The sequence below is a fragment of the Pollachius pollachius genome, assembly GCF_949987615.1.
Source record: "Pollachius pollachius genome assembly, chromosome: 8".
NCBI classification, from domain to species: domain Eukaryota; kingdom Metazoa; phylum Chordata; class Actinopteri; order Gadiformes; family Gadidae; genus Pollachius; species Pollachius pollachius.
This window is the reverse complement of record NC_136941.1, coordinates 16,968,311-16,994,830: the sequence shown is the minus strand read 5'-3', so window position 1 is coordinate 16,994,830 and position 26,520 is coordinate 16,968,311. Positions and strand designations below refer to the sequence as shown.

Genomic DNA, 26,520 nt, shown 5'->3' with positions numbered 1-26,520 from the left:
TAGCCAGCCATGTGCCAATCACCGCTGGGCAGGACGCCCCCCCGGCCAGACTGATCCCTGGGAGTACCTTCACACCTCTAATAGGCCGCAGCACACATCGGTTTATCTGACACGGGGCGGCAGGCTCACCTGGCTGCCTTGATTCTTCTGCTCCGGGGCCAGGAATGGGAATGTCCAGCCTCATCCTTTAGTCAATGAATCCACTGTCAATGTTGCAAAGTGCTCCCATTATTGTTGGTTATGTTGTTTTTAGTTTTTTGCAGTGCCGTTTTCTCCGAGTTGTCCGATTTTTTTTGATTTGACATTTGAAGAAATGCCGCTTATTATGTGTTCACAAATTCATGGAGGATCGATCATGTTACCGGTCAGTGTACCGCTTGAGGACTAATTATCTGTTCTCGGTAATGTATTAATATGTAACAAAGTGTGGTGGCCATTTTTCAGACCACTGTCCCCTTTTCTTTATGATCAAACTGCTTAATAGTTGGCAGGGTGCATAAGAATACAACTTGGGTGTCTGCCCAAGTTACAAGGGTACTTGCATAAACCCCTGCGCAGACGACGCAGAAACCAAGGAATGCTGATATGCTTCCTGCGCTCTTATTGGCTGTGCTTTGTACAACACAGAATTACAGCCCCCCAGAATCTCTTTCAAACTCCTGCCTCATCCCGCCGATATTCCCTCAGGGAAATTAGGGATTAACTGAGCCTTTCAAACAGGAATTCCTCATTCGGTTCCCATGAATGTGCCCCCGCTCCTCCTCCTCCCAAACCAAATCAACACTGTTTTGTCCGTGGCCCTGCCATGGCTCCTAAACCCCCAGCCTCCCGCTCTGCCCCTGCTCAGCTGGGAGAAGTAAGAGGATGAGCTGGATTGCTGGGCTGTGACTCATGGCCATCAGCGCCCTGAGCGTCCGGGTCCTTGGTGAACGCCGTGGAGCCTCATGCAGCCCCACTCCAGGGCTCTGTCGGGGGGGCCTCTCTCTTCCTCTCGTTCTGTCATTCTTTCTCTCTCTTCCTCTCCCTCGCTCTCTCTCTTTCTTTCTCTCTCATTCTTTCTCTCTTTCTCTCTCTCTCTCGTTCCCTCTCTCGTTCCCTCTCTCTCGTTCTCTCTCTCGTTCTCTCTCTCCCCTCGTTCTCTTCCTCCCTCCCATGGCTGTGTGAGATGGCGGTCTGGGTTTTAAAGCCATTTCCTAAAATAGCGCCGTTAGTTATCTGTTGTCATTTCCTCCGCCAGTGCCAAGAAGCACTATTGGTAATGGCCCAATGGCTTTTTTTTTCATCAAGTTCACTTTTTCTCGTGGTACGTGTTGGCCGTGTGTTGAATAACAAGTTTTCTTAAAAGGATTGATGCCATTTGAAGAATACCTTCAAAACGGTCCACGTTTTGTACTCGCGCCCCTGCCATGAATCCCCTTGATGGAGTGCGCCATGTTGGACTGAGCTGAAACAGCCTCTACTCTGGCCTCGTGGTTATGTTGATTCACTCAACATTTTTTATTTATATATTTATTTATTCCGCTTTAAGCCATTACATAACATGTATCTAGGACACCAAGCAGAGGTCCGTGTTATTTTTTTTGTTAATACTAGTGATGTGCTCAACGGGGGCACGCGCCTGAAAAAAAAAATCCCAAGTTCCCGCTCCCTCTGGGCTATACCGCCGGCTCTGTCAGGAGGAGCCAATCGGCTGCCTTCTCAGAACCCACCAAAAAAAAGCGATAAGCCTCTGCCCTCACGCATACACACCATCACCCCTTATCTCTGTCCCCAGTGTCTTCTCAGAGCGCCCTATCACAACACCCGATACTTCCTTGTTGGCATTCCTCTGCTTCGGATGAACGCAGTGCTGGATGAGTCACCCAGTAAGGCTGGCTGGGACTGGGGCTGGGACTGGGGCTTGGACTGGGAGGTGCACAGAAGGCCGCCTTTGAGGAGCAGAGGAAGGACATAAGCCCGGGCTGCGATGATGACGAGGAGGAGGTGGAGGAGGAGGAGCGTGGTGGTGCCATCGCCGTGCGTGTCTGTGCTATGTCAGGCCCATTGTTCCAGGGGCTGAGGCATTGAGGAGACGCTCATTTAATGAGATGGCTCTGACTGTGTAATTGCAGGCTGTTCCCGAGCGCCATTATGGTGTAAAAAAAAAAGAAGCCATTCATGCTGAGGCCAGACTAAAAATGAATATGCTTATGAGCGGAGGGTCGAGGGGAGATCCTCCCCCGCCCCCCCCAAAGCCTCCCTGACGTGTCACGCTACGTTGGACTGTGGCATAACGTGACCGTGCTACTCGCTATATGCAGTGTGGTTCATGTCTGCTGCTGGCCTTTTGTTTTCCCGTCGCTTGTTCTGTGTGAAACACTGGGTCCCCTGCTTTGGCTGCTGTCTGAGTTTTTGTACCTTTTGTTTGTAACTTCTGGCTGACCTAGAATTGAAGCAAAAGTCAGGGTTACTTTAAACAACAACTGACTGATTTGTGTTTTAAGTATCCAAAGTTTCTATTGGTCAACGTTCTTTAGGTATTAGTCCAAGAGCTACGTGGACTAAATTCAGGCTACGGTCAGCGATCCACTGAAGGAGAGGTCCCTCATTCATCATCCGTGGTGGATCCCCAGCCCTGTATGGCCGGGTGCTCTTCTGCAGTCTTCTGGCTGTTGAATGCACCACAGCTGCGATCCACTGGTCACATGATTTATTTAGGATGTGCTTACTCAAGTCCTTTCAGTGTGCTTTCCTGGCGCTCCCTTCCTAAGCTAAGGCCCTTCCTTTTTAATTACTCTCTCTATCCCTCGCGCCTCAATTTGTTTTTCCTCCCTTGACTTTTGCTAGCATCCCCCCGCTCATCCTATTGCTCTTTACAAATTAAATAAAACAAGCCGACTCCACAGCCTAGTTTGGTGCCAGCACCACTTGGCGACGGCAAGCAGCTGGCTTCTTCCCCTGTGAGACTGTGGTACATATGTATCAAAGAACAGCCGTGGTTATATATAGGCTTAATGATGATTCAGCACATATGCAGGGTAGCCCCTGTTCTAATGAGACCGTACGATATCTGTATAAATAGTGCCTGCCATTAAGAAAATAAGGGAGCCTTACAGTGAGGATTTAGAGAAAATCTGAGTGGGCCTGTTTGATGGTTTGTGTTCAGTGCATTTGTACAGTGTCATGTCTCTGCTGTGATTCCTTGGTTGGCTATAGTGGCACAGATATGTGTATTGATGCAGAACCATATCTATTTTCTTGAATACCAGGGCTAGATGGGTGTTGAGGTCGACCGAGGTGTTTGTAGTTAACAAGTTTAAAAAAAAAGCTACTGTTGTTGACTTCCCTCTGTCATTGTTTGCTGCTGTTCCCTTCTTCCTCATTCCTCCTTCCTACACACACACACACACACACACACACACACACACACACACACACACACACACACACACACACACACACACACACACACACACACACACACACACACACCTCTCTCTCTCTACCTGTGAGAACCATGGCGGGCGACAGCGCTCATGTATTCCTTGGCTGCACGCCAGCTCCTTGAGGGACATTTCAACTTCAGATAGCAATCAGCATAGTGTCGGCCGCTCCTACCTTTACGAGTGTAACGGTCTGCATGTCTGTCTATCTGGCTGTCTTCCCGTTTGTCCATATCTCTCCCTCTCTATGACTGTCAGTTTTCTGTTTTACTGCAGCCGTGGCCACATGCATGCTTGTGCAATATGCTCTCAAAGTGTCCTCATTTGTCCTTGTGCTTCTCTGTGTCCCCGTCCACAGTATCTGGAGGGGTCCCAATGTGAACTGTGTGGACAGCACCGGATACACGCCGCTCCACCACGCCGCTCTGAACGGACACAGGTACATCACCGTGTAACACAGGGGTCTACAGCTAGGTCACAGTGGTCCCCTCACTCACAGGGGGATCGTCCTCTGTGGGAATGACCTTGGGGTAAGGGGAATGTGCAGGAATATAATGAATATTCCTGCACGTTTGTTTGCACAGGCTGGGTTACCATATCATATTCTGATGAATGAAATCCCTATATTGCGCAGGCAGGATTGCAAAATATTGGAAATAAAACAATGGCGATATTAATTTAATATTAACTCTTATTTATTTGAGTTTAGTGAACTATTTGCTATTGAAAAATACTGTACTGTAAAAGCCTCCTGGGAGGGTTGCCAACTGAATTCCCATTAAAGTGCATATGTTGCCTCATTAAATCTATTTTATATATTTTGTATCTACAGACAAACGTCTCCTTCTGTTTTCAGCGTTAACACTATGGGCGCACCTTATATAGGGCATTAAGGGTAGTCCAGCCTCTCTATGAATTGTCCCACTGGGGTTATTAAGCTATTGATTGGTTCGCTGCTTGGCCGCGAACCAATTCGCTATTTGCTATTAATTTGTTTGCTCTACTGTCTAGAGAAGTCAGTTAAAAAAGGGGAATAAAACACTAGTTTTATTCTCCTTTTTTATAAAGACTATTCTCCTATTCCTCCTATATTCTCCTATTCCCTTTTTCCGCATTTTTAGGCAATTTATTTATTAGGCTGCAAATTCTGTCCAAGCTTTTTTTTTTTAACTGATTCTCCTGTTTGTGCAGTTATCACAAGAAAAGCCTTCTGCAGCTTTCTGAGTTAGCCAATAGGATTACTCTAGGTTTTGCCTTTGCCAAGTGATTGGCTCACCTATTGCATTTTATTTTAAGACAACATCCGAGCCCTCACCCAAGGATCATACGTTTATTGGGTTGCTTGTGACGCGACTCTGAGCTTTTGAAGCGCAGCACACAGAGTGCACAAACAGCGTGCCCACGCCAATGTTACGGCCAAATGGCAACTATAAATGCCAAATGCTGGCATGCTGCCTCAAGGCCACTATAAGGCCCGCTTTAGTCTCCCCAGACAGATCACGGAGGCTGTCTCCATCACTGCCTTTAAACTCTTAAATCTTTCCTCTTCACCACCGCCATCAGCGCTCCATCTTCATGACCCCAACCCCCCTTGACTCAAACCAAATACCAGACCCACATCGCCACTCTGCCTAACTGATATATCATCCCTGCTCTGTCTGGCTCTCTCTCTTTATTGCCATTGTTGTTTCGTCTGCCACTCTATCCGTTACTTTGGTCTTTATCTGTGTTCATCGTTGCAGGGAATCTGAATGAACAGCATTTGGAGTCGTATCGAGTAAACATATTGTTATCATTTAACCCCCACCCCCCTCTCCACCCACAGTGATGTGGTTGAGGCGCTGCTCCGTAACGAGGCCTTCACAAACATCGCCGACAACAAGGGCTGCTACCCGCTGCACCTGGCCGCCTGGAAGGGCGACCAGCAGATCGTCAACCTGCTGATCCACCAGGGGCCCTCGCACCCCAAGCTCAACGAGCAGGTCTGCCACACGCGGGGCCTGCCGCTGTCTATCTGTCTGTCTGTCTGTCTGTCTGTCTGTCTGTGTGTGTCCGTGTGTGTGTGTGTGTGTGTGTGTGTGTGTGTGTGTGTGTGTGTGTGTGTGTGTGTGTGTGTGTGTGTGTGTGTGTGGTTGGCCTGTGTTGGTCTGTGTGTTTATCCTGTTCTGCATTCTGTCGTCACATGCGCTCAGGAGGCATGCAACAGATAGTCTAGCCGATGATGGGTCAAGGCTATGTCAGTGCCTTATTCAACCAGATTGACCGTATAATAACTAGAATGACTAAATATGGTGTCCTATAGGTTACTTTGGAGGTTTTCACTAGACATTTAAGTTGAATGTGTAGGATGGATTCATTCCATATCAATTCCCTGTGTAGAATCCGTCAGTAGCCAGAGTAAGTTAAGTAGTTCTTAATGTACACATTTGTTGTGATTATACAATCCCTTAATACTGCATGCACTCCAGCCCACCATATGGCTGGTATGGCTCTGGTATGGCTATGATAAATTTATCTAGTGTAGTGTCATGTCAGAAGGAAAGGAGAAGTTGTAGAAAGAGTGTGTGGCCCACATGCTGCATCGGCCTGCCTGCATCGTGAGTTTGGCCGGACGGATCTTGACTTTCTAATGATTAACTTGACTCTCATGCGAATGTGGATGTGATGCGTTTGTGTTTCCCTAACCATTTTAACACCGTTATTTTTGTTGCTGTTATGATCAATTGTCCGGCTGCTTGCTGCCCGACCAGCCCAGCATCATCTTGTTAAGGATGGCGAGAAATGACCCATGATGATGACATTGTCTGCCATTGATTTATGTTTGGCTGCCAAATTTACAAAATGTGCAATTTGGTGGGTGATGTCGCATGACTATCGCATGGGTATCATCGTGGGTCATTTCTCCCAGCCTGGTCATGACGTCAGTTTGATTATTAACCCATTTATTTCTATTATAGTTTGTTTTGATTGAGTTTGATTTCATTTTGCAACAATCATTCATTCATTCATTCATGGCTTATCTGACTGTGTAAGACAAAATACTTTGTCTTATACCCTCTCTCCCCCCCCCCCCCCCCAAACCTCCTCTTCCAGAGCTCTGTAGACCCTAGAGAGTCCAAACGATGCGGGCCCTTTGACCCCTATATTAATGCCAAGGTGTGTACACAGAGCTCCCAGCCAACCACTCCCCCTTTATTGTTTTACATGCTCCTCTTTCCATTCCTGCTGGCCCCGGCTCCCCCCGCCCGGCTCCCCCGCCCTGTCCCCCCCTCTGCTTACCATGCCTCTCTGCCTGGTCTGCTGCTGCTGCTGATGCTTGCACTCGTCTCCTCTGCTGCAGAAATATGAGCCGCCCGGCGCTTTAAACGGCTCGTTATCACTTCAGTCAATCTGAGTATGCGGTGCTGAGACGTATCGTACTGCCGAAATGAACTTCCCAAAGTGGTGTGTGTGTGTGTGTGTGTGTGTGTGTGTGTGTGTGTGTGGCGGTTGAGGAATCTTCTGTGGTGTTGACTTTGTGTTGCGGCCCTTGCCACCAGCCACTCTCACTGTCCAGTGTTGATCCCACTGGTGCGTGGTGTGATGTTGCCCTGGCCGGCCCCTCTCTGTGGGATCATCTGCCGCTGTGTGCAGACCCTCATTATCCGCCTCACGAGTACATGATAACAACGAGATCCCCTAGGAATACAACGGGATTCTTCTCCCTTCGCCCGCACTGGATGCATACACACGCACGTGTGGGGACGGCGGCCGGCGGGTGCGTGATACGGACTCCCTGTTGCAACAATCCTCTTGACGCGTCAACGGTCGTTATTTATACCCTTCATGGACGGTAAGGAGAGCAGTACTGCGGGTGCATGGTCACACTTGTACCCACAGTGTGCAGCCTCGGCGGTGGCGCTCAGCTGTGTCCTTGTTCTGCACTGTAAACAGATAAGGGGTGAACCTTCACGTCTACGGTGTGTACGTCAGCATTACACACAGAAATCTGGACTTGGTCATCCGTCTCGTGGGAGTTGATGATGGGGAAGTAGTGTACGACTGAAGTAGTGTACCGCTACAGGGTAAAAGAATGGGCTGTCTCTGAAGTTGTAACCTAGTTTTTACAGATGTGACAAATACTGTGTGCAGCGCCTCATCGCAGGGACTGTTAAGAAGAAACGGGGCCAAGTGATATTGCAAATGCTTTTTTTCTTTTCTGGGGTAGACCGGTCTACAGACTGAATTATACATGTCATATTATGAATAAATCAGACGCATGGATGCACTGGGATCTACTGGTACCACCACTGGTGCTGGGAGTTGCATCATAACGCTTAGAGTGTGTGTGTGTGTGTGTGTGTGTGTGTGTGTGTGTGTGTGAGAGAGCGGTGCATTCTGTCTTTTAGTAGAGTGAGGCATTGCAGAAGAAAAAGGAGAAGAGCATAGCTGTGTAAACATCTATCAGCGTTAAGAGTGTGTGTGTGTGTGTGTGTGTGTGCGCACTTGTGTGGCCGATATTCAGCCTCTCCCTCTCTGTGGTGATCCTTGTGAGTGTGCATTGCCAAGGATGGGGAAAAAGGAGGTGGGACGTCGTCATAGTAACTGTGTCACGGCTGATTGGTCGTGCCGCGGCGTTGAGTGACCCAGTGGAGGGAGAGAGAAGGAGAAAGGGCGAGAGACAGAGGTGAGGTGGTGTAGGTGGGGGAGTGAGCTAGACGGACAGGAAAAGGTAAGGTGGTGAGGGTGGGGGAGAGACGGGGAGCTCTGGATCCTAACTGGGCTACTGCAGCCCCTGCAGGACGCTACCACGTCCCCTGGCCTGGTCCACTTCGGTCTGTGTGTGCGAGTGTATTCTAGTCAAGAGCCGTTCCACAGCGAGGTCTGATCCCGACGAGCCTCTCCTCCAGTGGTGCTTTGATAATAGAATAATGATGAAAACATAGTGAAACGGTGCTTCGGCGAGAGCAACCTTCGAGAACGTCTCCCCCAGTGTGTCTGCCCCACTTAGCTGAATAATGAATGAATATTTATCTACTGCCTAAATTAATTGGGTTGTAAATACAATTCCAGCACTGGGGCTTTTATTTACTGAACATCATGTGCTCTTAATAAATCTATGGAAGGTTACCTTCCCTGTCTCGGGGAAGCAAACCCATCAGCAATGCCCTTTTTATTTTCACCTCTTTCCATGCTTGCAATATAGGTCACCTGTCTAATGCAATATCCCATTAGTTCACTGGGCCTGACCTCGGATCAGATGTTTGGGGATTGCACATGTATGCGTCGACAGCATCATCATCACCTGCCCACGCCTTCCACTGGCATCCCATCCTTCGAATCAAGGCAATCGTAACAAGGAACGGGTCAAACAGGATATGGCCTTTAAAACGGAGGCTACAGTTTTGATGGGTTTGCTGTTGCATAAGGACAAGGCGTACTATATATATAGGTGGAGACTTGAGAGTTGACCATAGGGTTAGCTGTCTGATAGTTTTAATTCCAGAGACGTGACGTGGGATAGGATGCAGTGGTTGGTGACGATGGTAATGTCTTCAGACTTCCCCCTCCCATACAACCTCCATAGTGTGGTGCCCGAGGTCTCCTCCAGCCACCAAGCCTACACACCATCAGCTTGCAGCCGGAGGATATTGCTGCATTATCCTGTTGTTGCCGTTCATGACTGTTGATCCACACCAAAGATATACACCCAAACCTTGGGCTGAGGGAAATTACGTTGTTGTTTTGATGTGAGGTCTTGAAACGGCTAGTAGCACGGGACTTGTATTAATTTTGATCGATACACGCAATAGCTAGGAGGGATCAATAATATCTGTGGTTTCACTGTGATGCAAAGCTCCGATGAGGATGCTCAAGATGATGCACCACCATCAAAAGAAAACCCCTTGTTTAAGAGTAACTGTGCTTAGCGAGTCTAAAATCCATTTCTCCACGATGTTGTCTGTAGAGAGACGCCTTTGAAAGTACTGTTCCAGTTGGATCTGTCTCAGATTCATCACGGCACGGAGATCAATGAAGAAGGAAGGGGTTTCAGACAAAAGTTTAGCCTTTTTGCAGCGCAAGTCTCATTCTGTTACGCGAGGAGACATGAAAGGAGTCCTCCTCTTGAAGTGGCCTACAGGGAGAGACCAGTGATGCGCACCAGTTAGTGTGCAGCTGTAGGCGCACATATAACGTGATGCCCTGGCCGCGTTGCTATGCTATGTTTTTCTATGGATGACGTGACACAGTGAAGTAGTGCCTGGAACATATTTAGCTCTGATAACAAGGATCCCTGGCAGGTCCGTTGTGGATGTTATGGGAATACTTGGCTAACGGCAGGATTAAGCACTCCTTAGCTCCTACTGATTAGGCTTGGGGGTTCAGTGCCGTCCTTGAGCGATGTCAAAGAGTTATCTAGCAATGTTATTTATTGCCATAACCGGTTTTATAGACGTAATGTATTACGGTTGGAACATGGGCCCTTAAAAGGGTAAAATCTATAGGTGTGAAATATACATAGGGGCAAAAAATGTGCTCTGTCTGAAAACATACCTTAAATGACTATACTAACACACACATATATACACATACGCACACACCACTCAGTTGTACTGTTTTAGAACGGTGTTGTGAAGGCCGTCCACATCGTGATGGATATCACCCTGAGTGTAGACAAGCAATTGGCCAGTTGTTAAAGGTGATAACTGGACAGACACTATCCTCCAGCATTAAGATCAAGCTGACCTTGGGACTGCGCGCTTTAACTTCAGTCATGTCACGAGTGACTCTGGCAGCGAGGTGTGGGGAAGTGTGGACAGGGACTCTGGGGCCACGCTCATGTGCAGCGTAGGATGTCTCTGTTTGGTATGAACACACCAGGGTGTGTGTGTGTGTGCGAGGGCTGGCAGAGGTATGGGCAACCCCCTCACAATCACCCACTCTTTCTCTCTGGGCTTAGGTCCCCCGCACCCATAGGCACCACCCCATACGGGTGACATAACCGCAGCCCGCGTGTCACGTGACAGAGGTCACCAGTCAGACCGTGTTACCGTCTCCCAGCGTCGGGGTAGTGAGTCTTTTCTCTCTCTCTCTCTCTCTCTCTCTCTCTCTCTCTCTCTCTCTCTCTCTCTCTCTCTCTCTCTCTCTCTCTGTCTGTCTGTCTGTCTGTCTGTCTGTCTGTCTGTCTGTCTGTCTGTCTGTCTGTCTGTCTGTCTGTCTGTCTGTCTGTCTGTCTGTCTGTCTGTCTGTCTGTCTGTCTGTCTGTCTCTCTCTGTCTGTCTCCCATTCTGTGTGTCTCTGTCCCTCTATTGGTCTCTGTCTCTCTCTGTGCCTCTCTCTCTCCCTCTGCCCCTCTCTCGTAGTGTTCTGCAGCATCGTAGTAATCCCCAGATGTTTCTAGTTAGCGCAGGACTTATCAATGGGAGAGGGAGCGGTTGAGACGGTAATCTCATGTTTAACACACGCCGAGGTCTAAATCAGGCGGCCAACGTTCTCATTGTTCATGGCTGATTTTTAGAATTGAAAAGCTGGTTTTTCCTTGTGGGGCTGGTGGTGCGATGTGGGCAGCGAGCTCATACAGTCCGGGAAGTGGAGGCTGTGCGTTTGGAACGCTTCACCCCCATCTCCCAGCTAAGCTGCCTGGTGCAGTTGTGCTTACTCACATCTCGAGCTCCGTTCTGGCGAACAGACAATGGTGCGCTGTATACGGGCGGCTCCTCACGTGGCCCGCGAGCTGTAACTTGTGTTTCGGGTCAGATTAAGGTCTCTTTTTTTTTTCTCTTTAAGCCTGATATAAGTCTGTTTGCGGTTATCTTCCAGCCAGGAACAACCCCAGTCAAAACAAACCTAATCAGATGTCCTGCACTCACGTGGTGCAAAAGTACATGTACTACATTGGTGCATTCAGAATGCTTTGTTCTCGCAGGGTGTTCTATCTAGCTGCTGTTTTTTCACTTTGAGTGCCGGTGATTCAGGCTTTCATTAATTATATTTAAGGCGGTCACATGGTATGGCCCTTGTAGTGATGGGTGCCCCTTCCATTACTGGAAAGGAATGTTCTTATCGTGTGGTTTCACTGCTTTACCCTAAATAAACAAAGCAAAGCACTTGCTTTGTGTATTAGATATTTCTACAGGATTTGTGCTTAGCCTCCTGGTCTGCATCATCACTCACGGAGGGGGCGTGCTAATAGCTGTTCAACGTCAAGGCGGTTGAGTCACCCTCTAGAGAACTACGCTATGTGCGTCTGACCGTAAAGCGCATGACAAAGCATGGCGCAACGCCTCACAGTGCAGACAGGAATTACCCGGTCACCAAAAACCTTACACCAAAAACACATCAAATAAAAGGCTTCTTATTAAAACTGCATTGAAAAGAATCCGTTTTTAGCTGCCATTCATCTAAACATAAAAAGGATTCAAAATCGAACGATATTAGAAATCAAACTGGGACATAGCATCTGGACATTTTTTTGGTCTTTTTTTTTTTATTACAGACATCCTTGCAGTTATGTTCCTGATTTGTTTTGTATTGCACATCGGGGCCAATCCATGCACCGCTGGAAGAGGAAACCATGGACTCGAAGGAGTGACGTGTATCATGGCAGAGCCTGTGGAAGGGATTATGAGGGCCCTCCATTAAATCGGCGCTTTGGTCGAATCATACACCATAGTAGGAGATTTGTTTGGATTATAATTTGGTGGATTCACATCTGAGAGAACGTCGCTGATGTAATGCCCCGTGTGTGTGTGTGTGTGTGTGTGTGTGTGTGTGTGTGTGTGTGTGCGTGTGCGTGTGTGTTCGCATACTGGAGTTGCAGCCATGCGTGTTCATGCATCATTCATGGTTTAAAGATCCTGCCATTCGTATGTGTGCATGCATGTTTGCATGTTGTGCACACATGCATGGCACGAGTCTTGGCCCTGTGATGTTCACGGCGTGCCTCAAATGGAGGAAGATCCGATGCAGCGTGGTTTGTTTAATGGACAGAAGGGAACAGAAAGGGAGCACAAGAAAATATGTCTCGCAAACATTAATCCTAAATTAATGATATAACCTTCTTTACTTCATTACTAGTTAATTGAATAGGCTTTATATAATGATCCTTGCACGATCCATGCTCATTAGGGGCTTTAGCCTACTTTTTGTATTGTAAATGATCTCCTAGACAAACTAGAGATGCTTCTAGTTTGCACTGTAATGGATGCTTGTTAAATGCTGCCTGGGTGTCTTCCCATGGTGATCATGCTCTATTTAACCAAATAATTTGCTGTCAAAGAAGTGTCCTTCAAGAATTCCTTGTTTTCTAGGCTAGACTCCACACCTGGCTCCTCTCTGCTCCAGCTGAGACCGGCTCTACCAGTGGACTATGACCCTCATGATCTCTCCTACCTTTTATTTTTGTCTTTCTCTGTCTTCGCGTCCCCCTCTCTCTCTCCCACACACTGGAGCCTGAGCTAGTACCTGGTCCCCATCTGGAACGTGTGTGTGTGTGTGTGTGTGTGTGTGTGTGTGTGTGTGTGTGTGTGTGTGTGTGTGTGTGTGTGTGTGTGTGTGTGTGTGTGTGTGTGTGTGTGTGTGTGTGTGTGCGCACGTCTTTGCAGCTCTTAATAGAATGCTCACACCTGTCCAGAGTTGCCCTCGGGTTCCCTCTGCATCACTTCCTGTCTCCCCGTGGCTGAATCACGGGCACAGCTGCCATCTCTCTCCCCTGCGTACAGCAGCCACTTGACCTGGCACCGTCCGCCCGTCCCTCCATGCCCACCCTGGCCCTCTCATGCCAGCTGTCGGACGTCCTTTAGCTAAGGGAAAGCAAGGCGTGTGTGTGTGTGTGTGGGGGGGGGGGGGGGGGGGGGGGGGTTGTGGTATGAGGGGCTTTCTTTCTCTCTTTGTTTCTTTCTTCCTCTCTTTGTTTTTCTCTCCATCTCATTCATTCTGTTTCTTGTGTTGTGTCTCTGTCTCCTAGTCTTTCTCTCTCTCTCCCACTGTCTCTCCCACTCTGACACGTGTGGCTTTTGCCATTTGCCAAAACTAGTACTCTCTCTGCCACACCCCTACTCCCAATGTTGTCGGTACAAAGGGTTTGTAGGCTTTCATTGACTTAATTATTCAAACCGGTGTCCAGATAGGTTTGGTTCTTTTAGAATGGATGGTTGAAATGGCTGCATGATATTATCAGCCGTAGTGCTAACCATCACCTGTGAAAAATTGTTTTATTTTATTCATACCTCTGCAGTGTTATCAAAGGCAAAAATAGTATAGATTAAAAAGGGTTACTTCCACAGATTTTGAGTGCAGTATTGGCCTCCTCATAATCGGACCTAAGAAGTCGGTATTGCAGGGTGTGCCCCCTGCTGGCAGGTTATGGTAAAGACCCCAAAAAGATTCTGCATAAAAAAGTACAACTATACACCAATATAATGATGCGGTTTATTTCATCTTGGCTATTTAAAATATTGCCTTGTCTTAAATTCCCCATCGAAGTCACGCTACATGTTCACGATATGAAATAGTTCATATTCATTTAAGACTCAGATGAGTAAGATAGGTTTTTCTCAGTTTCCAACATTGATGAGTAAATATTGTGGTGGCTTCCTGAACCCGTTTGAATGACGTAATGCTGTGATTGTGATTCACAGTGCATTCACAGGTCTGTCCATGTTGCATATCTAATCCAAGGCCAACGTGTTGACTATGCTGTTCTCCTTTATCACAATAGGCTATGATTTGATTGGTTAAGCTCCTAAGGAAAGTGTAGCAATAGCAGTAGACTTTCCTGGAATTAAGACTCCATTACCCATAACCCCTCGTGCCTATAATACTCTGAAGTGTGCATTTACATATTCTGGATGATTTAAGGGTCTCCTCCTTGAGTATGACTGAGAAACGATGGGACTGAATGAACAGATTTCTTCGAGCATAGGTCTTCGCTCAAAGCTGAACTTAACACACACGCAATACAACTGCTTCAAGAATACATTGATTTAAAAAAACAAAATTATGTCACAGTGAAAAATGAGAGGCTAGTGAATTATGTGGTGTGATATCCGTAACCCTCCTTTCAGAGGAGCTGCCAGAGCGGCGCTAAAGCTTCCTTTCAAGTTCCCTTTGATCCTCTGGCGAAGAGACACATAGCTTCTGACAGTCTGCCTGGACCCCTCTGACCGACGCAGGTCCCCAGTATCAACCCTGCCCCCGCCCCCCCCCCTCTGCGAACCTTTGATTCTGCTTCACCCCCCTCCCCAGGCCTTGTTACGTATGCTGCGTCCTAATTGGGTGTCCCTCTCCGACCTTTAACTTGTTCGTGGTGTGGGCCCAGGGTACTGATTGGCTTATCCTCACACACACACACTCCGTGGCTCTCCGTCTCCGTCATATCCTCTCCAACGCCATGGGCCGCCGTGACTGGGTTCAAACCCCACCCTCCTCCCTCCCCACCGCCCCTCTCTTTGATAACCCCTTTCCCCATCAATCATTCTTGTGTTTTATCTTTTGCCATACTACATGCTTTCCCGACCCCACACTCCTCCGTCCGAATACACACGCTCGCACTCACACACGTGCACACACACGCACAAACCCACCTGCAAATACACAAGTGCACAAGCGCTGTCACACACATGCGCGCTCACACAAACATGTGTATGTACACACCGGCGCACGCGTGCTGGCAATGTATCACACACACACACACACACACACACACACACACACACACACACACACACACACACACACACACACACACACACTCTCTATATCACACACACACACACACTGGTGCGCTTACATCTCTCTGGCCCCCCCCCCCCCCCCCCCCCCTCCACAGAACAACGACAATGAGACCCCCCTGCACTGCGCGGCGCAGTACGGCCACACGCAGGTGGCACGCCTGCTGCTGGAGGAGCTCACGGACCCCACCATGCGCAACAACAAGTTCGAGACGCCGCTGGACCTGGCGGCGCTGTACGGCCGGCTGGAGGTGGTGAAGCTGCTGCTCAGCGCCCACCCCAACCTGCTGGGCTGCAACACCAAGAAGCACACGCCGCTGCACCTGGCCTCGCGCAACGGGCACCTGGGCGTGGTCGAGGTGCTGCTGGACGCCGGCATGGACATCAACTACGAGGTGGGTTGAGGGGGTGGGTGTGTTGGGTGGGGTCGGGAGCGGGGAGTGTATATCCTATCAGTGTGTTTATATATATATAATATACAGTGTGTTTTTGTGTGTGTGTGTAAAGAAATGTTTTTCCTGTATTCTACATAGTATCTATCAGAGATGTGGACTCGAGTCACATGACTTGGACTCATGAAGTCAGACTCGAGTCATGATTTTGATGACTTCAGACTCGACTTGACAAAATAACGCATGACTTGCGACTCGACTTAAACTTGACTGCTATTGACTTGAGACTTGACTCGGACTTTGCCTCTTTGACTTGTAATGACTCGACGTGTCTTGAGTCAAAAACATTTCTTGTTTTTGATATCTAATCTATTTAGAGGGCTAGACACCCAAGACGCATTCACTTCAGTATAGATGAAAAAGAAAACAGCGAGCGAAGACAAATCTACACTTCAATAATATCAAAACTAAATTTCGATATTGTTTATACTTTATTCAGAATAACAGTTTTAGTTTCATATCGGCTGCGTTTTGAGTTGGTCCCATTGAAGCCGTCTGGCCAGCCTGACACTTAAGACATCGTAACTAAATCATTGTTCAACCGTTTACCTTCGTTCAAAAAATGTTACAAATTTACACACTCGTATCTTCAATAATATCTAAACTGAATTTTGATATAATTTATGCTTTCGTCAGAATCACAGTTTAAGTTTCATATCGGCTTCGATTCAGTTGGCGTCATTGATTTACGTTGACGCTGGAGGTGAGGACGTTCAGCAGTGTTACCAGATCGGGCGTTTTTTACTGCCTTATTGGGCTACATTTTGAGGATGTTCAGGCAGTGTTGCCATATTGGGCGGTTTTCCCACCCTATTGGGCTACTTTTAACAACATAAGATTTCGGCGCATGCGCATATCATAACACATTTGAAGACAGAAACAATGAGCATATTATAACTGTGTTGATAAGAAATGACTGTACATTAGAGTGATATGTTGAAATTATGATCAATAGCCTAATAATGACATTAAGTAAAAATACATGGTGACTTTTTCAAGACTTGAAAAAGTTTGGGACTTTGACTTGGACTCGGCTTGCCTTTCCCTGTCTTGGCTTGGGACTCGACCCGGACTTGACCGCTAAGACTTGGGACTTACTTGGGACTAGCCAAACAGTGGCTTTGTCCCATCTCTGATATCTATACACCATGAACTCCGTGTATGCGTTCTGCCACCGAATTATAAGTCATACCGCTCTCCTAATGAAGCAAGAAAAAAAAAAAAAAAACTACAGAGTCATCAGTATTTCCCTGTGTTTATCCTCCTACTGGAGCTTGCACCCCATCTCCTACCCCATTTCACCCTGAACATTACCCCCCCATCAGTCAGCAGCACATCCCCGTCACCCACCTCCTGTCGTCCCTTCAGAGGGCCAGAGAGAGACGCTGCCTGAGCGAGGCCCTAAGGCCGGGCGCCACGCAGGGCCTCCATTACGAGCGGGCCGGGAGTCGGCTTGGGGTCCTCAACCATGTCATCGTCCAGAATGTTGTGCGCCCCGGTGGAGGGGCTCAGGAAGACATCCATTTCACAGTAGACTGTTCAGGCGCTCCATGCCTTGTACTCACTGGTTGGGTGGTTGCGGTCGTAGTGCGGATCGCGTTGACAATTCGTTTTCAATGCAATGCAGCGGAGGACTTGCAACCCTGTGCAACAAGCTGAATAGTCGTGCATTAAAAAAATATATCAAACGCTAGTCAACCTGACCACGGCAGGACATAATTTTGTAACTGTGAGGCACAAACCAGGACTGGGTTGCGTAAAATTACACGTTGCGTCAACTTGCTACGCAATCAGCATGTAGACGTCCTCTAAACTGGCTTCAGGGGCCGGGGAATGCCGGAGCGAGGGGTTTAATCCAGAGGTCCAAGTGAGAGTGATTCACGCTTGTGCTGAAAGACGGCTCTGAAATGTGGAGACCGTAGATCTCCTGCTCTGTGCTTACGCTAAATACTCCTCACATTAACCCATTATCAGTAGTTACAACAAACTCCCTCAACGTGTGTGTGTGTGTGTGTGTGTGTGTGTGTGTGTGTGTGTGTGTGCTTGTGTGTGTGTGTGCGCAGACGGAGAGGGGCAGTGCCCTCCACGAAGCGGCTCTCTACGGGAAGGCGGATGTGGTGCAGAGGCTCCTCAGTGCAGGTAGGTCATCCCTCCCTCCCTCTCTCCCTGCCTCCCTGCCTCCCTCCCTGCCTCCCTCCCTCCCTCCCTCCCTCCCTCCCTCCCTGCCTCCCTCCCTCCCTCCCTGCCGTCACCAAGCAGAAACCTAAACCCTGACGCCCAGTGTACACACAAGGCACGGACACGCTCTGTGTCTAAGCCACCGTAGCATTATATCATTTTTTTTCACAGGCCACTTTTTCTCCCGTCTCACCTCAAACATCACAGAATTATGACGAAAGTGTGTTGACTTTTGTGTGTTGTCGACTCTCTGCTGTCGTGTGTCGTCTTGCCCGCGGTCAGGGATCGAAGCCAACATCACGGACATCAAGGGTCTGACGGCGCTGGACACCGTCAGGGAAATGCCCTCACAGAAGAGCAGGGAGATCGCAGCTCTCATACACGGTGAGGGGGCCGCACGGTGGTCCAGGGCTCAGGATGGTAGAGTGGCTGGTTATCCAACCGGAAGGTTGCTGGTTTGAAACCCGGCTCCTCCTCCTCATGTGAGGCAGTAACTGTCAAGACCTTTGAGGGGCCACAGCTCCAAAAGCGTTACATAAATGCAGTCGATTTACCTAGTAGCAAGTATAAGGCTTCTAGGGGCTGGAATACATGAACTATAGTTTCAGAATGAGCCTTTTTAAAGGGTAAGTAAGCAGAAAGGAAACCCCCGTTCTGGCAGAGGGATCTGCCTACGAGTTGTTAAAAAAGTCAATATCAGCAGTCAGACAGGCGTCAAGGATTTAGAACAGACAGACACATTGGGTTCCAGAGGGGCGAGTTTCAAACGTTGTCAAAACCTACTTCCCACTCGCTAGAGAACTGAGAGCAGTTAACGTCCCAGGAACAACCCCCCCCCCCATATATATAACAACGTTTTGCACTTTAGAAAAGAAAACCCCTGACTGTTCCCTTATGGAGTCTTTTGGTTGTTCTACAGGTCACATGGTTGGAAAACCTCCTGACCTGGACCTCCCTCCCCCGCCCATCCCTCCACCTCAGGAGAGCCCCAGTCCCAGGAGGAGAGGTAAGGTTCCCCCCCTCCACACGCTCGCTCTGCCCAGTGCAGGACTGAACTGGCAGCACTTCTACCGACCAGAAGGTAAAAACAGCGTTCTGCACACATTGGCACATTTAAAAAAATATGGGACCCTCAACTGTGTGTGTGTGTGTGTGTGTGTGTGCGTGTGCGTGTGCGTGTGTGTCTTTACAGGTGATCTAGAGAAGATGAGTGAGCTTATATCCGGGATGGCCCCGCGGCCGGAGGAGGAGAGCCCGTATGAGGCCCTGTTTGAGGCCACGTCCTGCCACTCCCTGGACAGCCTGGCCAGCGGCAAGTCCTCCGACCGGGACTCTGGCCGGCCCGACAGCGACGCCGGCAAAGTGAGTTTGGCTCCAGCAAACGCACACTCTTGAGTTGCAGTCTTCTCGGTGGTTGCGTTATGTCAGACGTCCCCACTAGAGGGCGATAGTGCGTTAGTGTGTGAAAGACGCTGTTTGTTTCTCCTCTCCACTGATTTGAATGCCTTTCTTTAATTACTTTTCTGAAGACAGCGGGCCCCTTGTTTCCCCATCCTCTTGTTAAGAAGAAATGTGTAGTACGTTACTGGTAAGAACAAGTTGCAACTGACTAAATATTATCCTCCTTGTTTTGCTCAGAAGGAGCGACTGGCCCACCCGTGTCACCCCGTCGCCGGTCACGAAGAGGAGTTGAGCTCGGAGGTAAGAGGATGAAGTCATCCCCTCACAGGGCACAAAAAACACAGCCCCGAGAGGCTTCATCCAGAGCAATAACAACACTGTTTACTCTGGGCGGTTTTCCCCTCCCCATCTTGGTTCCATCTGGGTTCTGAATGCTCGCTGCCTTCGGTTCCACCACAAAGCTAGAGTTAAGTCTGGGCTGGTGGCATAGCCCGTCTGTCAAAGGGCTGACAACAGCGCCCTGGGAAAGGTGTTTGTCTTCCAATTATAATGTCACTGGCTGTCATTGTCACCAGCCCTTTCCAGATTCCTCTTCACGCCTGCTGCTCAATTCAAACAACCTGTTTATAAATATTCATGCCAGCACACGGCACAGGGCGGGCAAGGCGGTAGAGGAGGAGAGAGAGTAGGAGAGAGGGAGAGCGGGGGAGATAGAAGGAAAAGAATGAGTAAGTGGATTAGAAAGGAAGATTCAGAGAGCCTTAGAGAACATTCTTGCTCTCAGAATAATGTCAAACTAGTGTCAAACTAAACTATTATTTATTTACCCTGAGCAATACATCCTGACAGATTATAACACGTTTTCTTCCCCTTCCCCAGGCTTATAGGGTTATGCTGAATCCCCCTAAAGATGATTAATAAAGTTAAATTGAATTAGTGTTGGTTGGTTTGGTTTTTATCACTCCTGCATGCCTGAAGATAAGTTAACATCAACACAATCACTCTTTTGTGGGACAATTACGAGCCAGAAGATAAACGAATGAAAACTAATGAATTCACTTAACGCCTTCATGGTGTAGTTACTGGGATCCCCCAGTGCTCCCAGTAAAGCTAGGCCAGATCACACCTGTAGGGGGCCCTAGAGAGTAACGAGTAACAGATGCACGCTTCGCAATAATGAAGGGATTTTACAATCGTAAAATCAGTTCATGTCCCCCTTTTAATCAGTAAAATAAACCCTTAAACCAAATTCTTGAATGAATAGTGATGTAGTGGGTTACAAAGTAGCACTAAGGCTTGATCCAGGTCCTTATCTCTACTTAAATACAAAAAGTTCTACAAAGATGTAAGTATGGCCTCAACCGTGTGGTGGTTGGGAGGGCTCTGTGCTTGAGATGTGTAAGGGATGGCCTGAAAGGCTACAGGCCCCAAACATCAAGCCCCCAATTAAGAAATAAAAAGTGGAACCAGAAGGGGCCAGAAGAAGGCATTTTCTCTTATGTTGATAGTGGTTGGAAAGATAGCTGAGTAGCTTGCTCAAACAGGATGTTTGGTTTTCTTTGAACTTTTCATCCATCCCCTTCCTCTCTCTCCCCCTCCCTTCCTCTCTCTCTCTCTCTGTCCCCCTCCCTTCCTCTCTCTCTCTCTCTGTCCCCCTCCCTCTCTCTCTCTCTCTCTCTCCCTTTTCCCTCTCCCTCTCTCCCTCTCTCTCTCTCTCTCTCTCTCCCTCTCTCTCTCTCTCCCTTTTCCCTCTCCCTCTCTCCCTCTCTCTCTCTCTCTCTCTCTCTCTCTCTCTCTCTCTCTCTCTCTCTCTCTCTCTCTCTATCCCTCCGTCTCCCTCTCTCTCTTCCTCTCTCTCTCCCCCTCTCCCTCTCTCTCCCTCTATACTTCTCTCTCTCTCCCCTCTCTCCCCCTCTCTCTCTCTCTCCCTCCCTCTCCCTCTCTCTCCCCCTCTCTCCCCCTCTCTCCCTCCCCCCTCTCTCTCCCTCGCTCTCCCTCCCTCCCCTCTTTCTCCCCCTCTCTCCCTCCCCCCTCCCAGGCGCTGTACACGCACAGCAGCATCGACGAGCGGGGGGAGCCTGCGGAGGAGGAGGAGGGGGACCACACGTACGAGCTGCTCTTCTCGGCGCAGACCAAACCCTCGCCCACAAGCCACAAGACCCCGCCCACCAGAGGTAGCCACACCCACTATTCGTCTGTTGTTGTTTGTGGTCGCACTTTGGCTTTAGTTTTAACTTGAATTATTTGCCACTGCTACTTGTCAGATAGCAGGAATGATTTATCCAGATAAGATAAGATGGACATAATTTATCTCTTATGGGATATTTGGGATACACTGATTGTTGTATTTTATACTTGACTTGACTAATGAGCAGGTGGGGGTTAGGGCGTCTTTCCAAAGGGTGCTTCCAGGTAGACTGCAGACATGTCCTCTGGGAGTGGTCCCAGCCACCCTGACCAGGAGACCATTCTGTTTATTTAACACAAACTCAGTTTATTTCACGTACGGCACATCCACAGAGTCGTCTCCGCCCGGCCTAAATATAGTGAGCCGGAGAGCATGTCAGACAGAGCCGCCACGTCTTCCGGCGGACTTCCAGAGCGGCCCGGCGTGGTCAGGGCCTGCGAATGGCCCTGCATGTAATTGGATAAAGGGGATTAAATGAGCGGGCCTGTGTTGGATCCCTGGCTGTGGATGTAGATGTCTTTAAAAGCAGCCCCAGCCTCTCGGGCTGTTTCCTCTGTCGGCCTCCAGCAGCAGAAACGTCAGCTGGCTGCTCTGGTTTGAGGTTTCCTTCCACTGATTTAATCAAAGCTCCTTGTATTTGAATAAATGATGAACACCATTGGAACCAATCAGCCTAAACCCACATTGTTCTGATACCGACGGCCCAGACAAATATTTAATGAGTCCTTTTATTTCATTTCCATTATGGTTTCCTTCTGCGGAACCTGATTTGTCAGGCGTCCGTAAAGGGATGGTAATCTTAAGTGTTTTAATGTTAGCCAGCCATGTCTCCTCCATAAAGACTGATGTGGAACATCTCTGGCCCCCTGAGCTAGCTTCAGTCTGCTATCCGACCCTGGCTAGTGTAAACCCAATCCCACTGACTGCTGCAGCGTTGATAATGGGGCAAATGTTTTATCATTGATTGCTATGATGTAACCCAATGCCTGCCTAGCCCATGACCTAACTCTGTTTTCTATATCGGTTTCAGAAGAGAAAAACACAGTCCACAGTTCCAACAGTGTCCTACCTCAGGTATGGATGTGGTATTAATGTTTTTCTTCCATTCATTGTTCTCATCTTTTTGTGTGAGTCCTAAGAAAAACACAACTGTTTGCTTGCTCAAACCGTGCCACGCAGCTCGCACCGATAGATACCCCGACGTGTGTTCTCTCCATCATATCCAGCCCATTCTAAGTGAAGGGGGATTGGGATGGGCTTACATATAGGCCCTCTCTCCTTTAGACTAACTCTTTAATTTCCCCAGACTCACTGGCTCTAGGAGGCTCATGCTATGCTAACAAGCCCACGTTCTCTACAGTGACGCCACTCAGGGCAAATGCTAATAAGCTTGCATGTTTATTATTAGCATAAGCAATGCCTTCATGGATGCTTCCTGAATATGTTCTCACAGTTCAGCCCCTAATTTTAGGCCAAAAACAAACCTTCAGAAGTTTGTTTGGCTGTTCAAACTTTACCCATGTGTAACAGTCAAAATACTTTTTTAATCATGACTATTTATGGCAATAGGTAATTAACTGGTGAACATTAAATATTTGTAGTGCAGATCTGCTAAGAGCAAAGGGATTTGAAGCGTGTCTGGCAGATTGCCATTCAGGGCCATTGAACAAAGTAAGGGCCTGTCTACCGCCTGACAGTTTCAAATATGAAGAGTGGCCCCCCTTGTTTTGGTTAGAGAATTGCTGTTCCCTTAGACGACATCTCTCAGAGTCTTCTGCGTCACTCCGCAGCCTTTTCAGACGTGACGTCTGTACCAAGCCGCGTAACTTGAGACCTCACTTAATCTTGCCTCCGTGTTTATGAGCCCGTTATATCTATTTATGTGGCCTTCTGTATTTTATCAGCCTGCTGATTTGTATTACTCCTCTCCTCCGCCCGTGGTTGCTTAGAACTTTATGTGGCATCATGACATTCCAATTGAGTCATTAATATCAAAACTGTTATCGTTTTTGTTTGGTAATAAGCAACAGCGTGTGGTAAACTGTACTGCAGAGGGTTAGCCTAACCCTAACCCTATGTAGCGTTCGGATCAGAGCGCTACACTGAATAAGATTCATTCATTCATTCATTCATGCTAAAATGAAGTTATTCACTGTAGTGCTCTTATGCTCTACTAAAGTGCTCTCTAGTGCTTTTTCGATTACCGTCTCTGTCCGCCTGTGTAACTAAAGTGTGTCTTCTTAACGCCTTCTCTCTCTGCACCTTCAGCACCGTAAAGCGCCCGCCCCCAACGACCAGAGACCCCCGGGACACAAGACGAAAGACAGCCTCCAGCCGCCCGGGCCCCGGGCCCCTGGAGGTCAGTGTGTGATGAGGACCTTCAAAGGCCCCATGTTACTGTTTAATATCGGTGAACATCGGTCCACGCACTCACACGGCCGCTGGGGGCTGTCGTTTAGCGTGGGAGCGCAGCAGAGGAAAGCTGGGGGCTTGTCACTGTAATGAAAGCAATACGTTTAGTGGAGCTAGATTGGCTGGTTCGGATTAGTGCCGCCAGGGAATGTCTCGTTGGCATTCCCAGGCCGCCGATCGGATTTGGCTGGTTAAGGAGCAGGTGATTGATATTCCCTGGCAGAGGAACAAGGGAGAACTGGTGGGCTGGCAACACAATGCTAGAATTCCTTCTCTGATGCACACTCGGTATTACCCTAGACCCCTCCTCTGTGCTTGAAGTGGATCTGAACAGTTGTAAGTAGGACTTGTGAAGCGGTGAATTGGTTACGAAGTTAAGTGGCATACCGTAGACGTGCGCTTAATTCAGCATAATGAGGAAACGATGATCTGTGAGGGAATATGGAAATGAATTGTTGTCTTTATATTTGACATGGATTCGAGATATACATGGTATACTTACCTGCCTGATGGTTGCTGTGGTGGATGTGTTAGGTTTGGTTTTAACCTGGCTGTACCTTTTTGAAGTCCACCCTTTCCAGAGGGATAAAGATCACGGGATAGCAACACTTGAAGTGGTTGGCACTGCTAAATGGAAACGTCTTGGTAGTGTTTGTACGGCCCTATGTACCCTCCTCAGTGTTTGTCCTGACAGGGTGCAGGTTCATATTGACCTCCCACACCGTGGTAAGTACGGACAGAGAGTACATGTAGTGCGGTGGGACAGCGCTCTGAGCGGCTGTGATATGTGGGTCTGGATGAAGTCACCGGTGAAGCTCGCCGCTCACAGGGGGGGGGGCCAAGAGAAACACACATGTCTCTGTGGTGACCTCACTCGTCTCACTCCGGGGGGACGCTGTACTCTCCATCTGCTGTCTTGGCGATGGTGGTGGGGGGATTGGCTCATCTGGGCGTTCACAGCCCACAGCCTGCCAAGGACAGGGTGGTGGGTGTCGTTTTTGGCTATGGTGCTGGACATGTGTACAGTGTACTCACTCAACCGTTTATAATGTGGGTGCACACACGAACACACAAACACTCACGCGCACACACAACACCCACACACAGCATTTTTTCCTAAATGAAGTGTTTAGCGACGGGGAGGGTGGGGAGGGCATGGGAGGGGAGAGTACAGGGTGGGGTCCCCAACACACACACACAAACACACACACTCTCTTCGCTAATGACCAGTGCAAAACTCAAAGGAACAACGAAGCCATTCCTGATCGGGCGTCTCTGCCCCCTACATGGGTCCAAGTCTTTCTCAACACTTCAGCGCAAAAACAATTCCTCCGCCCTCCCCATTCAGATGTGGTGAAATGGAGTTTGCTTTGCCAACTGCCTCCTCCTCCTCCTCCTCCTCTTCCTGCTCCTCCTCTCCCTCCTCCTCTTCCCTCCTGCTCCTCCTTCTCCTCCTCCTCTCCCTCCTCCCCCTCCACCTCCTCCTCCTCCTCCTGGTCACAACATCACTCTCGGCGGCTCTCTGAAGGAGAGGACTATTAACTGCTGCAACAGGTCAACTGGTCTGCTGCTGCGGTGTCACTGCTCCAGATTCCCAGTCACCTAACACCCTGACCCGCACACATATGCACACTCACACACACTCAAACACTCACACGCATGCACACTCACACACATGCACACTCACACTCGCATGCCCTCACTCACTCACACACGCGCTCATTCAGTCACCACGTGACAAGTCTAATCATCAGGATTGTGGCCGGGAGGGCAGCAGATCGAGTGATCGGAATTTCCATCCCCGCTGGCTGGCTTTTAATGGTCGAGGGACGAGGGAGGACGGAGGAGACGTGGACAGCTGACCGCACAGGGAACGATAACGACAACAGCGACAGCAGCAGCACAGAGCCACGACACAGCAGGGCTATCGAGAGCTCAGAGTGGGCGTTAGTGGAGCCTTGAAGGTAGCAGGAGGGAAAACAAAGGACTCACTCTGTGTCCCACTCTGTGGGTTCTCAGTCTGTGGGCGTTTCTGACGCTGGAAGAGAGGGGTTTTACTTTGTGGCAGGCAGCTAGTCCGTAGGGAGGGAGGGTCTGGGGATTGGTCTGACGTGCGGGACAAGTGTGCTGCACTGCTCATAGTGGGGTCATCGGTTGCTGCAGAGCCTGAAGTATCCAGCCGGGGAATGTAAGTTATTTGTCTTCTTTGGTCTTTACATTTACAATTAGGGCATTTAGCAGACGCTTTTATTCAAAGAGACTTACAATAAGTACATTTGTCAGAAGAAAGAGAGACAACAGTATGTCTCTGTCGGTACGGTAAAGATATTCATAGAAACAAGTGCCAAACACTTACAATTGCTAGGATAATCCGTTCCCATAACCAAGGATAAAACGCTACATAATGCTAAGGACTATTTTAAAGTGGCAGGTTCTTGGTTTTCGAATTTTGTTGGAATGTTCATAAGTTTGTTAACACTGGTGTGTGTGTGGTTGGCGTGGGGTTTCTGCGTGTGGGGTCGGGTCTTTAAAGGGAACCCCGTTTGTTTTGATAGAGAAGGTATGAGGGCGCAGGAGCAGATGGTGTCAGTCAGTGGTGAAACACGGGGAAGGCATGTTCTGGAACACAGCCAGGGAGACGTGAGACGGCCGCAAGCTGGGCTCTGGAATTCTGTGGCCAAACTTTCTCGCTTGTCTTTCCTCCCTCTGTCTCCTCTCACTCCTTCTTCTCTCCTTTTTTTTGCTGCTCTCCCCCT

The 26,520-nt window shown here is 48.7% G+C and overlaps 1 protein-coding gene across 7 annotated transcripts in view; it reads left to right on the top strand.

The window, feature by feature from the left end:
• LOC307079688 (ankyrin repeat and SAM domain-containing protein 1A) overlaps positions 1–26,520 on the top strand; it is a 65,435-nt gene that overhangs the window by 6,935 nt on the left and 31,980 nt on the right. For 5 of the 7 annotated variants that reach the window (XM_079742163.1, XM_079742166.1, XM_079742164.1 and 2 more), the window contains exons 2-13: positions 3,781–3,861; positions 5,248–5,404; positions 6,516–6,578; positions 15,232–15,528; positions 17,649–17,724; positions 18,046–18,147; positions 18,683–18,769; positions 18,956–19,125; positions 19,402–19,464; positions 21,203–21,338; positions 22,383–22,426; positions 23,621–23,711. In XM_079742163.1, the coding sequence (XP_079598289.1) occupies positions 3,781–3,861; positions 5,248–5,404; positions 6,516–6,578; positions 15,232–15,528; positions 17,649–17,724; positions 18,046–18,147; positions 18,683–18,769; positions 18,956–19,125; positions 19,402–19,464; positions 21,203–21,338; positions 22,383–22,426; positions 23,621–23,711 (1,367 nt within the window). The remainder of the gene's footprint in view (positions 1–3,780; positions 3,862–5,247; positions 5,405–6,515; positions 6,579–15,231; positions 15,529–17,648; positions 17,725–18,045; positions 18,148–18,682; positions 18,770–18,955; positions 19,126–19,401; positions 19,465–21,202; positions 21,339–22,382; positions 22,427–23,620; positions 23,712–26,520) is intronic. The other 2 variants (XM_079742168.1, XM_079742167.1) reach the window with 1 other exon arrangement.